A 17,526-nucleotide genomic window follows, 5' to 3' on the forward strand; every position below is an offset into this window, starting at 1 on the left:
ATAATAGAAATTGCCTGATTTTCAATAGCATTAATTTTTTTCATGGTTAACCTGCAATGTCGGTTTTGCATCTGGGCAACAAGTTGAAATTCTATTCCAACATGTCTTTGCTGATATTTGGTCATGGGATTAATTTTAGTCAGGTCACCAGAAAATCCTTTAATTAAAAAACAAAATGTGATGCACAGATTGGGTAATGAGCTGGAACTATAGGGAGAGGTTTTTTTTCCAGTATATCAGAACAAAGTAGCATTGAAAGTGCAGCCTTTGAAATTAGCTTAACGTTCAATGAAAAATGACATTGGAGATGCAAGGACACAGCCATCGGGGACAATCTTACCAAAAAAATTCTAAGTGCCGATTTAAGTTTCTAAGTTTAAGATTTAAGATTCTAAGTTTCAGACTCGTTTTTTCAGCGAGAGAAAGAGTCAAATCTTATAATACATAGAAATAAAAATGAGGCAAAGTTGTGATTCTCGCCAGTAGGTGGAGTGGACCAAGTCTATTCATGCCGGCTGCTGACTGCTTGAGGGCGCTATTGCATGTGCTACCTGATTTCCCAGTGCACTATCAAGAATACACAGTGCACTAAGAGATTGTCACTTCCCCCACCCCCGGACATTGCCTCCCCTATCCCTTCAATTGCCACCCCCAATCATGTCCCCCCTGGCCGATCACCACCCGATTCCTAACCCGGCCTGTCACCGCCCTCTTTCATTCCCTCCCCCCTCCCCCCCCCCACCCACCAATCGCCGCTCCCGTTTACCATCTCTCTGGCCGACCACCGCCTTTGTTCACCCCCCCAATCAATCACCACCCGACCCAGCGATCCCCGATTGCAGAGTACATAGCCCCCATGTACTGCCTCCCTCTCAGGCCCCACCCCTCCCCTTAGGCTCTGCCTCTTGGCACTGCCCAGTGCTTAGTGGGCACTGCCAGGGTCCCAGGCTTGCACTACCAGGGTCCCAGGCTGGCGGTGCCAAACTGGCACTGCCGAAGGGGCACTGCCTTCCCCTGCCCCTGACCACCTGGCGGGCCCTTGAAACCCTTTCTGAGCATCAAGTCAATTTCACCAGCAAAATAGGGCCGGTAAGATTGCGAGAGGCAAAATAGCCCAATTTTTGCCTCTCGCCCAATCTTGCTGGCTTGCCTCACCGATTGACCAGTGGGACAAGCTGGTAAGATCCCATTGATTTCAGTTTTATTAGGGCTCCTTGATACCACACTTAGTGAAAAGCTGTATTGATGTCAGGGACAGTCAATCTTACTTCACCTCTGAAATTCAGCTCTTTGTCCATGTTTGTCCATCGAAACACGGAGCCATAGAATCCCTATAATGCAGAAGAAGGCCTGTTGGGCCATTGAGCCTGCACCAACTCTCCAAAATCAGAGCATATTTACCATGTCTAATCCACCTAACCTGCATATTTTGGACTATGGGCGGAAACCAAAGCACCCAGAGGAAAAGGACACAGACACAGGCAGAATGTGCAACTCCACACAGACAGTCACCCAATGCCATAATCAAACCCGGGTCCCTGGCGCTGTGAGGCAGCAGTGCTAACTCTTTGCAACCATGGCACCTGATAGTCATGACAGTTAAGCTCCAAACTGGCATCAATTCATATTACATGCAAATTGATATCACGATCTGCCAATTCTTTAAACTGGTGGACACTCTCTGCGTGTGCTAACGTATTTACCAAAATAGAATCTGGGGTGACTTGCCCCAGAAGAATGCTGTGGATGCCATATTGTAAACAATACATAACGCCAAAAAACAAACAGCTGTAATACAGCTGAACTTTGAAGCACAGACCTTCACATTGCATCAAAGGAATAATTAAAATTATCTGCATTCCATATATAATAAACTACACGTTTATGAAATGTATTTGCAAAAATAACACTAGTTGCTAGTGCAAAAACATGCGTAATAACAACACTAGTGGCTTGCCTGCTGCTAGAGGTATTGCTGCATTATTACACCCACTTTCAGTGGTCAACTGGCCAACAGGATGTAAATGAGCTCAGCTTCTAATCTAATATGCCGATATTTTTTCTACAGCAACAGTCTTTCTACAGCAACTCCCAAGTTGGCAGCCCATGCTTACTGCCACCTTCCTGCACATGAATTAAAATTCCCCCTCGTGTTGAAAGCAAAAAGAAGCCATGTAATAATTATCCAACCTCCCACATCCCAATATTCTCAAGAAAACACAATTGCTCCATTTCCAAAGCCTCAGGGCCTCATGATAAGCCCAACAAGTTCTACAAGTCCAATTTCTGGAGTTAATCATTCTTTTTTTACTGAAACTCTAACATATGTGTCAGAGACAAAGATCCTGGTGTCAGTGGAGCTACAATTATATTTAATATGCAAGCAGTGTAAGAACCTGCAAGGGTGCTCATCAGAAAAACCTATGTAACTGCTCAATGCTGATTATAAAATATTGGGCAAGATCTTGGCCTCCAAACAAAATACAGTCATCCCTGGGCTGGTTAACACAGAATAATAAGTTTTTACAATGGACCACTTCTCAAGGGACACCAGCAGTTGTCCGATGTAATTTGTTGCTGCAGTCACACCAGCACACCTGTCCTGCTCTATTTCCTGGATAAAGAAAAAGCATTTGACCTAGTCAATCAGTATTTCTTTGTTGTGACACTTAAGAAATGAGCATTGGTAACATATGTGAGGAGGATGATTGCAATCCTGTATTCATACTTTGCATCTGCATCGCACACCAGTGACATGAACTCCCTATGTTTCCCACTACATCAAGGGACAAAATGTAGATGTTCCTTCTGGTTATAGAACTTCTCAGAATAAGCATCAGAGTGAATCCAGGCATCCACTTGAGTAAAAACAGTAGAAAATGAACAAAATATTATTTTAACATGCACATGAGAGTTCTCCGGTCTAGTGGCATTAGACACCCATTAGTCAGCTAAGTTTCTTATCTTGTGGGAGTTAATGCACACTGCCCCATATCGACATGTACAATAAACCCCCATGGACTGCAGCGGTTCAAGAAGGCAGTTCACCACCACCTTCTCAAGGACAATTAGGGACAGTCAACAAATGCTGGGTTTGCCCACTCATATCCCATAAACAAGTGTAAAAAATACTTAGGGATGTAAATAGAATCCACTTGTGATCTAAATGGGATATTCACATCTTTCACACAAATGTGTCTTTAATGTCCCTTAATAAAACAGAATGTAGATTGAATATGAACACCAAAAATAAAATAAGGAATGGATTAGAAGAATCTAGAGCAAAGTCTGAGTGGACAGTCTCACACTGGAACAAGTAGATAAGATTGTCTGTGTAAAACAAATGATGACCGAAGATGGCAGATGTGATGCCAAAGTCTGAAGAAAGACAGAGGGAACCAGAAATAATTTTGTGAAGATGAAGGATGTGGTAGCAATAAGAAAACTCAAGTTTATAACAAGAAAAAAACTCACAAGGTGCTACATTCTATCCACTTTCCTGTATGTCCCAGAAACCTGGATAATAAATAAAGATTTGAGGAAGAAAATAGAGGCCTCTGAAATGTGGAAGTGAAGACTTTTGTAAAAAAAATCCATTTACAAACCAATAAAAAGACCAATGAAGAGGTGCTTGAAATTGCAAGAGCAAAAGAAACTCTAAAACATGATATCCAGAAAATGTCAGTATTTCAGCCATTTGATCACTTTCTTGCTCTCCACAGATATATCCTCAGAAATTTGTCACCATTCTTTCACCCACTAAATGATGATACGCATGTTATAATTCTAACTGGGTCATCCCAGACTCTATCTCATTGAAGACTGGAGTCAATCAAGGATGTGTCATCACACGAACACTCTTCGCCAGTTTTCCTCCCTCAATTCTGTATCTCACATCCATCAAGCTCCCGAATTGAGTGGAGATAATTTACAGGATAGAAAGAAAATTATTCAGCCTTTGTTGCTCTCACTCAAAAACCAAGATCAATCAAGCTATACTAAGGAAGCTAGTCAGCCATTAGGGGCGCATAGACTTCCTGAACAAGGAAAGATAGTGGCAAGTATACCTTCAGGCTCAACTACAAGCAATTAACATATATCAGTCAGAAGTGTACATTTATTTAAAAATTATCTGTATCAATTCACAATTAATAAGTAGAATTACATAATGTGGGTCACCCACAGCACATGGACTGCAGCGATTCAAGAAAGCAACTCACCGTCATCTTCTCAAGGGCAACTAGAGATGGGCAATAAATGCTGGCCGGCCAGCGACACCCATGTCCCACAAATGAATTTTAAAAAACAACACATGAATATAATTGTCCATTTATAATTTGGGCACGTCTACTTAATTATAATATCATCTGGGTCAGATGCTCTTTCGGAAAGTCGGTGCAGACCCGAATGGCCTCCTTCTACACTGTAAGGATTCCATGGATCAATAGTTAAATAAGGCAAAGTTATTACACTTTATTTCACCCAAAAGTGATGGACATAAGGAAAACTAAAATGGTTTTTATTTTCTGGAAAGGGTAAATTTTGAAGAAGGGTGAGGACAGTGGGAAAAGATGAAAGAGAAAAAACATATTTGAAGAGAGGTTGGGAGCTGTGTTGGGGAATGACCATGTAAGACCTCTGGGAATATGCTCTGTACTGAGAGGGAGCTGTGAAAGATGCAAAATGAAACAATTTCCAACCAACCAAGAAAAGTGTTGGTCTGGTTTTTTTCCCAGAAATAGATAGAATTCAGCGGTCACGGGCATTCGGCCTCTGATATTCGGGTAAGCGTTCTCCATGACGGCCTTCACGACACACGACGGCGCAGAGTCGCTGAGCTGAAACTGATAGTCAAGTTCCGTACACATGAGGACGGCCTCAACCGGGATACTGGGTTCATGTCACACTGTCTGTAACCCCCACAGCTTGCCTGGACTTGCAGAATCTCACTGGCTGTCCTGTCTGGAGACAATACACATCTCTTTAACCTGTCTTAATGCTCTCTCCACTCACATTGTTTGTACCTTTAAAACTTGATTAGCTGTAAGTATTCGCATTCCAACCGTTATTCTGTAAATTGAGTTTGTGTCTTTATATGCCCTGTTTGTGAACAGAATTCCCACTCACCTGAAGAAGGAGCTTAAGGCTCCGAAAGCTTGTGGCTTTTGCTACCAAATAAACCTGTTGGACTTTAACCTGGTGTTGTTAAACTTCTGTTTTTTCCCAGAAAGCAGGGTTTTGTTTCAAGGTTTTTAGAATTTTCCACAACAGAGTGGGAGCAAGAAGCCTGGGATATCCCTTCCCTATGACACAAATGGGTGCCAAATGGATGGATATTTTTTATAGATTAAATATCTATAAGGGCTTTTGCCTAAAATGATGTTTATTTGTGAGTCTATTCAAATAAGAGTCTTTTGGGGGAACGTTCTATAAGGCTAATTTTAATTATAAATTATGTGTGCTTAAGATTACTTTCATTTTGTGAATAAATGTTTTAATTTAATATAATATTTAAAATCTCCAAATGTGTTACTGCAATTTGTCGGACACATATCTTCTCGTAATAAATATAAATAGGAAGGAGTGGTGATAGCTTGCCAAGTTTCCCTTTGGAATTTGGTTTGCACAGCACTTACCACCTACCAGATCATAAACTACACAACATCATACCCTGTTAATCAAAATCTGGAGTGAGACCCTGGAACGTTTGGTCTACTTTTTTTATCTTGGGAGTTGCTTCTCGATAAAGCTTGACACAGATGATGAAATCCACCACTGTTTTTAACATATCAGCTCAGCCTTTGGTCAACTGAGGAAAAATGTGTTCGAGAACCAGAGTCTCAAAACTGGAACTAAGATCATGGTTTACCAGATCACAGTGATCCTTGCACTCCTATAGGCATCCCAGACTTAGACCATCTACATCAAGGCTTTGGCCAAATACCACCAATACCGTCTCCACAAAATTTCATCAAATTCATTAGCAGGATGGGCAGTCTAATATAAGTCTCCTCTCCCAAGCCGACATTCCCAGCAGTGAGGTACTAATCACCCAAAACCAGCTTCACTGGTGAGTCACGTTGTTTGCATGCCCTAACATTAAGCTACTGAAATAATTGCTCTGCTCCAAACCCCACTGCAGCAAGAGAGTCCCAGAAGGGCAGAGAAAATACTTTAATGATGTTCTCAAAGCATCCAAAGAGATCCAATATCTCCACCTAGTTTCTGGGAATTACTGGCCCACAACTGCCCAAAATGGACAAGGAGCATTTAGGAAGACACCATGCAGCTTGAGCCAGTATGGCAGGAGCATGCCGAGGCCAAGTCCAGACAATAGAAGGAGTGCACAGACCCCAAAAAACTACTCGATCATTCAAACACCAGCTACCCCATCAAGTAGAGTCTGTGGATTGGGCATGGCACTCATTACTCATATCAAAATACACAGTATTGGAGTGCAAATAATTGATCCTGAAGAACAGCCTAAGAGGAAGAAATGTTTCCTTTATGTCCAGGGCTCACAATGTGGTCTCTTCAAAAAGCTAAATTATGCAGCAGGTTTCACATCTTTGTTATCCTTGAGACTCTAGCAGCACTGTACCTCAAACAAGGCAGTATTGACGGAAAATGGGACATAGGTTATCACCACTTTATTGCCACAGCATTAAATATGTCCTTCCATCTTTGAATGGGCACATTTGGCACTGGCCAGAATTGCTGGTTCAGAAATGGAAGGAAAATCTGCCACATTGGTAGAGTTTTCTACCATGATCCAGACTGTATATGGTCTTATCTCTATTTGGTCACAAATATAGCACTGCTGCATAACAAAATATGAAGGTAGGCTAGCCAGTAACATTAGGAATGATAGTAAAAGTTTCTTTAAATACATTAAAAACAAACGGGAGGCAAAAGTAGACATTGGGCCGCTCCAAAATGACGCTGGTAATCTAGTGATGGGAGACAAGGAAATAGCTGAGGAACTTAATAAGTACTTTGCGTCAGTCTTCACAGTAGAAGACATGAGTAATATCCCAACAATTCAGGAAAGTCAGGGGGCAGAGTTGAATATGGTTGCCATCACAAAGGAGAAAGTGCTAGAGAAACTAAAAGGTCTGAAAATTGATAAATCTCCGGGCCCAGATGGGCTACATCCTAGAGTTCTAAAGGAGATAGCTGAAGAAATAGTGGAGGCGTTAGTTATGATCTTTCAAAAGTCACTGGAGTCAGGGAAAGTCCCAGAGGATTGGAAAATCGCTGTTGTAACCCCACTGTTCAAGAAGGGAACAAGAAAAAAGATGGAAAATTATAGGCCAATTAGCCTAACCTCAGTTGTTGGCAAAATTCTAGAATCCATCGTTAAGGATGAGATTTCTAAATTCTTGGAAGTGCAGGGTCGGATTAAGACAAGTCAGCATGGATTTAGTAAGGGGAGGTCGTGCCTGACAAACCTGTTAGAGTTCTTTGAAGAGATAACAAATAGGTTAGACCAAGGAGAGCCAATGGATGTTATCTATCTTGACTTCCAAAAGGCCTTTGACAAGGTGCCTCACGGGAGACTGCTGAGTAAAATAAGGGCCCATGGTATTCGAGGCAAGGTACTAACATGGATTGACGATTGGCTGTCAGACAGAAGGCAGAGAGTTGGGATAAAAGGTTCTTTCTCAGAATGGCAACCGGTGACAAGTGGTGTCCCGCAGGGTTCAGTGTTGGGGCCACAGCTGTTCTCTTTATATATTAACGATCTAGATGACGGGACTGGGAGCATTCTGGCCAAGTTTGCCGATGATACAAAGATAGGTGGAGGGGCAGGTAGTATTGAGGAGGTGGGGAGGCTGCAGAAAGATTTAGACAGTTTAGGAGAGTGGTCCAAGAAGTGGCTGATGAAATTCAACGTGGGCAAGTGCGAGGTCGTACACTTTGGAAAAAAGAATAGAGGCATGGACTATTTTCTAAACGGTGACAAAATTCATAATGCTAAAGTGCAAAGGGACTTGGGAGTCCTAGTCCAGGATTCTCTAAAGGTAAACTTGCAGGTTGAGTCCGTAATTAAGAAAGCAAATGTAATGTTGTCATTTATCTCAAGAGGCTTGGAATACAAAAGCAGGGATGTACTTCTGAGGCTTTATAAAGCACTGGTTAGGCCCCATTTGGAGTACTGTGAGCAATTTTGGGCCCCACACCTCAGGAAGGACATACTGGCACTGGAGCGGGTCCAGCGGAGATTCACACGGATGATCCCAGGAATGGTAGGCCTGACATACGATGAACGTCTGAGGATCGTGGGATTATATTCATTGGCGTTTAGGAGGTTGAGGGGAGATCTGATAGAAACTTACAAGATAATGAACGGCTTAGATAGGATGGACGTAGGGAAGTTGTTTCCATTAACAGGGGAGACTAGGACGCGGGGGCACAGCCTTAGAATAAAAGGGAGTCACTTTAGAACAGAGATGAGGAGAAATTTCTTCAGCCAGAGAGTGGTGGGTCTGTGGAATTCATTGCCACAGAGGGCTGTGGAGGCCGAGACGTTGAGCGTCTTCAAGACAGAAATTGATAAATTCTTGATTTCTCGAGGAATTAAGGGCTATGGGGAGAGAGCGGGTAAATGGAGTTGAAATCAACCATGATTGAATGGTGGAGTGGACTCGATGGGCCGAATGGCCTTACTTCCGCTCCTATGTCTTATGGTCTTATGGTCTTAAAGATTGCTTTTTCTCTGGGTGATTCAGACCAAATACACACCCTGCCAGCAGTGTCCTGAAGCTATCACACTGAGTAGGGAACCTTCAGTGTGAGCCTGGGAGTCAGTGGGACAGGACCTGTATCTGTACTGAGTTTGTTTGTGTATAGTTTTAACATTCCTTCAATAAATCATCGTTGTGATTCAAGGCTTCCTCATCGAGATACCTCGTGCTACAATACTCATATTTGAGTATGGCAGGCTATTAGCAACTATTAACATGGATTGTCAGCTGCCCCAGCTGAATAACTCTAATTGATCTGCTGCCGGCATTCTGTTTCACCCAAAGAAAAACTTAGTTTCTGATTCCTAGACATGGTTATGAATGCAATTAATCTGTCAAATACCATTCATAGATTTGGGTCAGGGCCAGTTGATTCTAAGTACTAAAGTCAATATTTGGTCATTAATACAGAAAAATTGTAAAGATGCAAACTTTCAATGATTCTTGACAATTTCCAACTCTCCATGGCCCTCCTTAGCTCTCAATTTAAGATCTGCCAGGATTCGACAAAAATGATCTTCCAAACTGTTCCACAGCGATCCCCACCCTTCCTGATTTTAAAATGTTCAACCTTGTCTTCAAATCCCTCCATGGCCTCACCCCTCCATATCTCTGTAATCTACTTCAATCCCATAACATTGAGATATCTGTGCTTGTCTAATTCTGGTCTTATATCCCCACTTTTAATCACTCCACCATTGCTGGCCACACCTTCAGATGCCTGGACCCTTAACTCTGAAATACTCATCCTAGACACTCTTTAAAGCATATCTCTTTGACCAATCTTTTGATCATCTGATCTAACATCTCCTTATATGGTTTGGTGTCATATTTTGTTTTATAATGCTCCTGTGAAGTGCCTTGGGAAGGCTTTTTGTATTAAAGCCAGCAGGGACACAATATCCGTGAACTTTTCACTTTCTGAGATGTACTTAATATCTGCTGGATAGATAAATATGCATTGTTGTTCTGCTCCATTGCTGTTATTTACTCCATTTGCTTGTCCCAAGACCAGTGCAAGGTTGACACTTTCAACTGATTTTGACATAGTTGTAAGTGAGGTTAAAAAACACACATTATATGTATAAAAATAGAAGCCAAAAGGGAGCAGAGTAACTATTTTGTTGGTTGAGAATAGTACATGGTAAATAGAGAAAGAGAGAGAGCCATATCCCTAAATACCGAAAATGTCATGTTGACTGAGTAACCTGATACTCAAAACATTGCAGCTCATAACAGACTGACTCAATAGTAATACATGTAACTAACCAGAGAGATAGCTTCAGGACACTGCTGGCAGGGTATGTATTTGGTCTGAATCATACACAGTAAAAACAATCTTTGTTATGCAGCAGTGCAATGTTTGTGACCAAACAGAAATAAGATCATATACAGTCTGGATCATGATAGAGGCGATGGCCTAGTGATATTATCGCTATTCTATTAATCCACAAACTCAGCTAATGTTCTGGGGGCCTGGAATTAAATCCCGCCACAGCAGATGGTGGAAATTGAATTCAATAACAAATATCTGGAATTAAGAATCTACTGATGACTATGAAACAATTGCCAATTGTCAGAAAAACCCATCAGTAATGTCCACTAATGACACTACTTGAGAAATAACAAAGTTCTCACTGCGGTCCAGAATAACATTTCACTGTCAACCAGGAACAACACAAACAGATTTTCACTGGAAGGAAATCTGCCATCCTTACATGGTCTGGCCTACATGTGACTCCAGAGCCACAGCAATATGGTTGACTCTCAACTGCCTCAGATTACAAGGGACAAGGAAATAAATGCTGGCCAGCCAGCGGCGCCCATGTCCCTCAAATGAATTTTTAGAAAACTCTACCAATGTGGCAGATTTTCCTTCCATTTCTGAACCAGCAATCCTGGCCAGTGCCAAAAGTGCTCATTCAAAAATGGAAGGACATATTTAATGCAGTGGTGATGACCTATGTCCCATTTTCTGTCAATACTGCCTGGTTTGAAGTATACTGCTGTTAGAGTCTTGAGGATAACAAAGATATTCCCAAGGCCCATGACCTAACACCCCATAGGTGATTGTTCATGTGTGTCTTCCTGATAGGCCCCAGGAGGGTAATGTGACCCACAAATACCCACCCCTTAAAGGGGCCAAGCTACCACAATGAGGATAACACATGAAGAATAGGCAGATGGGTGAGGTACCAGAGTACACCTAGCCTCTATGGTTCTGTCCTCCAGCATGAATCTGTGCATTCAGGGGAGAAAACTGTCAGGGACGCAATATCAGTGAACTTTTCACTTCCTGTGATGTATATATTATCTGCTGGATAATACTAAAACTGCAATTACTTACAGAACACTGATTTGCCATTGTATATAAACAGAATTAATTTAAATATTTATAATAAACAACATTTATGGCACTTAACTAATCCCTACTGGATATATTCTATGTACAGTATTAACACAAAGATTATGAGTTAGCTTAGTGTCAGTCAGAAAGAAAGAATTTCCATATATATAACACTTTCACATCCTCGGGATGCCCTAGAGCACTTTACAACCAATAAATTATTGTTTAAACAAAGTCACTTTACAACCAATGAATTCTTGTTTAAATTAAGTCACAATTGTTAAGTGGGAAAACACAACTGTAAATTACATAATATGATCCCACAAATGAATACCCAGAAAATCTGTTTGTGTTGTTCCTGGTTGACAGTGAAATGTTATTCTGGACAGCTGTGAGAACGTTGTTATTTCTCAAGTAGTGTCATTAGCTCTTCTACATCTACTTAGAAACCCTACAGTGCAAAAGGAGGCCGTTCAGCCCATCGAGTCTGCACCGACAACAATCCCACCCAGGCCCTATCCCCACTTAGTTACCCTGCTAATTCTTCTAACGTATCACATCCCAGGACACTAAGGTTAATTTAGCATGTCCAAGCAACCTAACCTGCATATCTTTGGACTGTGGGAGGAAACCGGAGCCGGAGCACCTGGAGGAAACCCACACAGACATGGGGAGAATGTGCAAACTCCACACAGTGATCCAAATCAGGAATTGAACCCGGGTCCCTGGAGCTGTGAGGCAGCAATGCTAACCACTGTGCCACTGTGCCGCCCCAACTTGAGAGGGCAGGTGGAGCAAAAAACATCATCTCTAACATCTCCAAAATCATGTCCAAATGCAGCAGACCTGGATAATATCCAGGCTTGGGCTAACAAGTGGCAAATAACATTCATGCCACACAATTGCCAGGCAATGACCATCTATCTCCAACAAGAGAGAATATAACCATCTCTCCTTGATATTCAACAGCATTACTTACTAAATCACTAAATCCCTCATTATCAACATCGGGGGGGGGGGGAGGGGGTTTACCATTGACCAGAAACCCCTGGGGGGGGGGGGGGTTACCATTGACCAGAAACTGAATTGGACTAGCTGTATAAATACTATGGATACAAGAACAGTTCAGAGGCTAAGAATCTTGCAACGAGTAACTCACCTCCTGACTCCCCAAAGCTTGTCTACCATCTACAAGACACAAGTCAGAAATGTGAAGGAATGCATTCCACTTGCCTGGATACGCAAAGTTCCAACAACTCTCAAGAAGCTTGACACCATCCAGGACAAAGCAGCCCGCTTGATTGGCACCTCTTCCACAAACATTCACTTCTTCTACCACCAACACCCAGTGTGTACCATTCTCAAGATGCATGCAAGGACATCACCAAGGCTCCTTAGGCAGCACCTTCCAATCCTACGACTGCTACCACCTAAAAGGAGAAGGGCAGCAAACACACGGGAACACCACCAGCTGCAAGTTCCCTTCCAAGCCACTCGCCAAATGACTTGGAAATATGTCCCTGTTTCTTCGCTGTCACTGTGCCAAAATCCTGGAACTCCCTCTCTAACAGCACTATGAGTGCACCTACACCACATGGACTGCTACAGTTCAAAAATCAGCTAACCCTAACCCTTCTCAAGGCAATTAGGGATGGATGATAAGTGCTGTCTAGTCAGTGGTGCCCAGTTCCAAAAAGCTTTATGTGTTCAGATCTCTGAAGTGATGAGCCATGAGTTTCTGACTCAGAGTTCAGGGTGTTCTCACTGAGCCAAAGCAATATCATGTCTGCCATAGCCTTTATACTCAAAGTGCTGTAACAATTATTTTACTATTACATGTACCAGCAATCACAAATGAGGTTTTGTCTGATTTGTCCCAAAGAAACTGCCAGTAATTGTTAATATAAACAACAAACACAAGCAATGTTTGATGACCAGATATCATTTCGGTTAAGGAGATCTCTCATCCTTATGTCAGCCACAGAATCTTTGGGAAAACGCGGCAATTAATTTGCACGACATGTCATATTCTGCTTGCATTGGGTAACCTCTTAACTAGAATGTATGCACAAAGTTCACACAACTGTTTAAATCAAGTTTGAGACTTGGGAGAAGCTGCTCTGGTATCAAATTTACATGTTTACAAACTCCAGCCTCGAGTATAAATGGACACTATTAGCACATTACAAAACCACTTTCAACATACAGGACAGTATTTCCATTCCCGGCTTGGCAAACCAGTGTTAGCACCAGCCCCGGTCTCGACTTTGCACAGAGTATTCCTCACATGCCCACCTCAATTTTCAGTTTGTCGGCCTATTCATGACCAGGTAGCTTGCCATCACGATAAGGACATCGAGTGTGGTCCCAAGACTGGAAGGTCAGTTAAGACCCTACAACAATCCACCATCAAGGTCTGAACTGCCCATGTATGATTGAGAGAGAGAGATGGCCCAACGTGGAGCCACAATGTAAAGAAAAAGTTCGCTTTTTTAAAAAATGTAAAAAACCTCAGCTGCTTGGCCATGATTGTGGAAGTCAAAACCACACAGCCAGCAGTTGCAGTTGTGGCCTGACGGATATGACAGGCGTCTGTGGGGATGGGAGGGTGGTGGGGGCAGGAATAATTGCAGATCACCACCCAACCTTTCCTGCTGTGAGGTCACCTTGATTCACTGGCCATGGTTCATCTCAATATGCAAAGCCCTCATGGTAACTCCCAGTCGGCATAGGGAAGGGGCCTTAATATGCCCTTTAACTGCCATCAATTGGCCACCCGCTACTTATGGACGGGCAGCCGCCATTCCGACCTCAACCAAGTTTCTCTAAAAATTGCGCAGCCTCAGGATCGTGATGCCAAACTGGCATGATAGCCAGCAGTGTGAGATTGTAGGCCCAGTAGCCTCTAACTCCAACCCCACAGATGACTGAAAATCCTACCCCTATGGGGTTCAACAAAGTTTGATTCAGATAATGAGTGCAAAAATATTTATTTTTTGGTTCTATTTCTCAGCGGAGATGTCCCTTATATTTGATAACCAAAAGCAATTTCATCACTGTATCTGTAAACAATTGTTCCCACTTGCAGTACTCGATGATTAAAAAGTGGCTCAAGTGACTAACACTCTTAAACCTCACTCCAAGATTTGAACACACAATCTCTAGGCTGGCACTAACATAGTTCTGAGGGAGTATCTTATTACTGGAGGTCTTAGCTTTCAATAAGATTATATTGAGGCTCTACCTGCCTTTACCATTGGGTCAGTTGGACATTAATAAATCCATGTCTCTGTTGACAAGTGGCAGGGTGTGTGTGTCTGTTTGTGTGTGGCGAGGGAGGGGGCATTCTCCAATGTCCTAACTAAAATTCTGCTCTTGACCAACACTGCCATAAATAGATCAGTCATTCACTTCATTGCTCTTTATGAGATCTTACTGTTCCCAAAACAGCTATCATGTTTGCCTATATTAACAACAGTACCTGAACTTCAAAGTGATTAATTGTATATGAAATGCTTTTGGAACATCTGAGAGATGTGATGTGGTACTAAATCTTTTCTACGTCCCTAATCATGCATCTGAGTTCTCCATTCATAAGTCTTTTGCACTATTGCCAGTGAATTAGTGTGGTGGGATGTTAGAAAGGCTAGAGTTACATCGTCCAATTTTCTTTCGTATGGTGGATAAAATCTCCCACCTGCATTGCACATTCCCAAACGCGTCAGCTAAGGTGACAACCTGTCATTAGGAAAATCTTGGGTACAGATCCACAAAGTTCTTTTTAACTTTAATCACTTTTTTATCATCTTGGTTTTACTGTGCCTACGACTCCAGGACAACATGAACTAGCCAGCAGCACACAGTGTCCTGTGAGTGAGCCTCTCATGCTCAGTTGCTACATCAGAAAGTCCCTTTTGTGTGACATCACTTTGGTCTGCTTGCAGTGCAGAGACTAATGTCATTGAGGCTGGGGTCAGTTAATTTCTCCCAATGTATTTTATCCATATGCACACAGCAAAACAAAGAGCTATTATTTGTTTTATAAAAAGGCAGAGAAAAATTTGAGCAGTTGTCAGATTTCACAAGAAATATTTGTTTATCTCCATATAGCATCATGAAAATCAACTCCACTTGCATTTATTTATTAAGATATCTTTGTTTTACTTCATTTATTCTGATGTAAAGTCAGAGCAGAGTACTTTTGTAAAAAAGACAAAAACTTGCTGCTGGGGCCCAACGATTCCAGGACGTGGAAAGAGAGGGTGACACCAGATGGCTAAAAAGTAGCAGGGTAAGCATGATCATTTGTCTTTCTCTTATACAGTTAGATTTAGTGATGGGTGATTTTCCTGAAATAATCAACAATTTAACGTTAAGGGAGCACTTAGCTAACAGTGACCATGACCTGATGGAATTTGATTTAGGTTTGAGAAGGTATAAAGGGTTGGACAGCACAGTGACACAATGGTTAGCACCGTGACCTCACAGCACCAGGGACCTGGCTTCGATTTTGACCTTGGGTGACTGTCTGTGTGGAGCTTGCACATTCTCCCCGTGTCTGCCTGGGTTTCCTCCTGGTGCTCCGGTTTTCACAGTCCAAAGATGTGCAGGTTAGGTGGATTGACCACAGTAAATCGTCCCTTTGTGTCCAAAGATGTGTGCGTTAGGTAGATTAGCCTTAATAAATGCTCAGGGTTACAGGGATTGGGGGTGGGTCGAGGTAAGATGCTCTTTCAAAGAATCAGTGTAAACTTGATGGGCCGAATGGCCTCATTCTGTACTGTAGGGATTCCATGATTCTACAGTCACAACCCAAAGTTTTACATTTAGCTGAGGCAGACACTAGAAGAATGAGGCAGAGATTGACCACAGTAGCCTGATAGACATTAGACGATACACTACAAATGAACAGTAGGAGGTGTTCAAAGAAGTATTTGGTAGAATACCAGACCTGTACATTCCCTAAAAAGCAAGAGTTCTATTTGTGTAATTAAACAATGTTGATCTGAAAGAGAAGTGAGAGTCCAATAAAATTAAAATAAATGGCTTATATGAACGCAAAGAACAGTCGAGATGATGAGAGATTAAAAGAACTGCAAAGGGATACAAAGGAAATCATAAGAACTGTAAAACAGAACAATGAGGAAAAGAACTTGTGAGGGACATTAAGTTATTTGCAAATATACTCCGAGAAAGGAAGTGACTAACAGCATTGTAATTGAAAATCCCGGGAATAACGACTTACTAAATAAATACTATGTATTCATCCTCAGTAAATTAGAGGATGAAAATAAGACACCGGTGACACAAAACTAAAAATAAATCAAGGATAGGAATTTACTCAACTTAATGTAAGTTTAAAAAAGGTAATGGAGAAAATAGTTTGACTAAAGAGAGGAAGATCTCCAGGCTGAATGGTTTCTATTCCAGGAGTAAAATGATTTGAAAGGTGTAGGTGAGGAAATTATGGAAGCTTTTCTCATGATCTTCCAAAAAGCCTATTGATTCAGGAATTGTCCCCTTGAATCAGAAGATACCCAATATCATTCTATTACTAGGAATTAAGAAAGGTAGGGGAGATAAACTAGGAAATTATAGATCTATTAGTCTAATGTCTGTTGTCTGGAAGCTACTAGAATCTGTTTTTAGGGGTCGAGTGAGCTTTAGTCAATCTAGTTGAATTTTTTTGAGGAGGTAAATAATGGATTAGGTAAGGTAATGTCTATGATAATGTTATTTATATGGACTTCCAGAAGATGTTTGGAGACGTTTAGCAAAATGAAGCATATGGAATTGGAAATAACGTTATGACATGGATATTTTTTGTTATTTCCTGGGAAGTGAGCATCAGCGGTGAGGCCAGCAATTGTTGCCCTTGTTCCCTTATTTTCCTTAAAAATGTGATGGTGTGTCACCTTACTTCTTGAACCGCTACAGTCCATTTGGTGTAGGTACACCTACAGGGCTGTTAGGAAGGCTGGTCCAGGTTTTTGACCCAGCAATTGGTTCCAAGTCAGGATGATGTGTGACTTGGGAGAGGAACTTGCAGGTGGTTTTTTTTTCATGTGTCTGCTGCCCTTATCCCTCCTGGTGGTAGAGGTCATCTATTTGGAAAGTCTTCAATAAAGAAGATCAATGCTGCTTTTAAAGGGATTTCCTTTATCATGTAAATAACTCTGAAACCCAATGAAGCTATTGTAGCAATAGTTTTACACAATCATAGGCAACTCTGACCAAATAAGCAATTGATGTAAAATCAGAGAAATCAGCATTGCAATCTTCCAACGAACGAGGAGCATTATTGACACATTAGTCTGATGATGCTTTATACCTGCATTCAGGAAATCTACAGAGTTCTGCTTCGCATGTGCAATTTGAGGAGGGGGTGTAGTTACAATAAGTGCCAGGAGCTGGAAGTAAATTGATTTAAAT

The 17,526-nt window shown here is 41.8% G+C and overlaps 1 protein-coding gene across 2 annotated transcripts in view; it reads right to left on the reverse strand.

Moving 5' to 3' along the window:
* Window positions 1-17,526, reverse strand: part of LOC144494935 (transmembrane channel-like protein 1) — a 107,421-nt gene that overhangs the window by 85,308 nt on the left and 4,587 nt on the right. Inside the window, exon 1 of one of the 2 annotated variants that reach the window (XM_078214558.1) lies at window positions 12,328-12,553. The exons of the other annotated variant lie outside the window; for it this stretch is intronic. Coding sequence (XP_078070684.1) covers window positions 12,328-12,466 — 139 coding nt within the window. The 5' untranslated portion in view covers window positions 12,467-12,553. Of the gene's footprint in view, window positions 1-12,327; window positions 12,554-17,526 lie in introns of those variants that run through there. 2 annotated transcript variants of the gene reach the window in all.

The sequence above is a fragment of the Mustelus asterias genome, chromosome 6 (assembly GCF_964213995.1).
Source record: "Mustelus asterias chromosome 6, sMusAst1.hap1.1, whole genome shotgun sequence".
NCBI classification, from domain to species: Eukaryota; Metazoa; Chordata; class Chondrichthyes; order Carcharhiniformes; family Triakidae; genus Mustelus; species Mustelus asterias.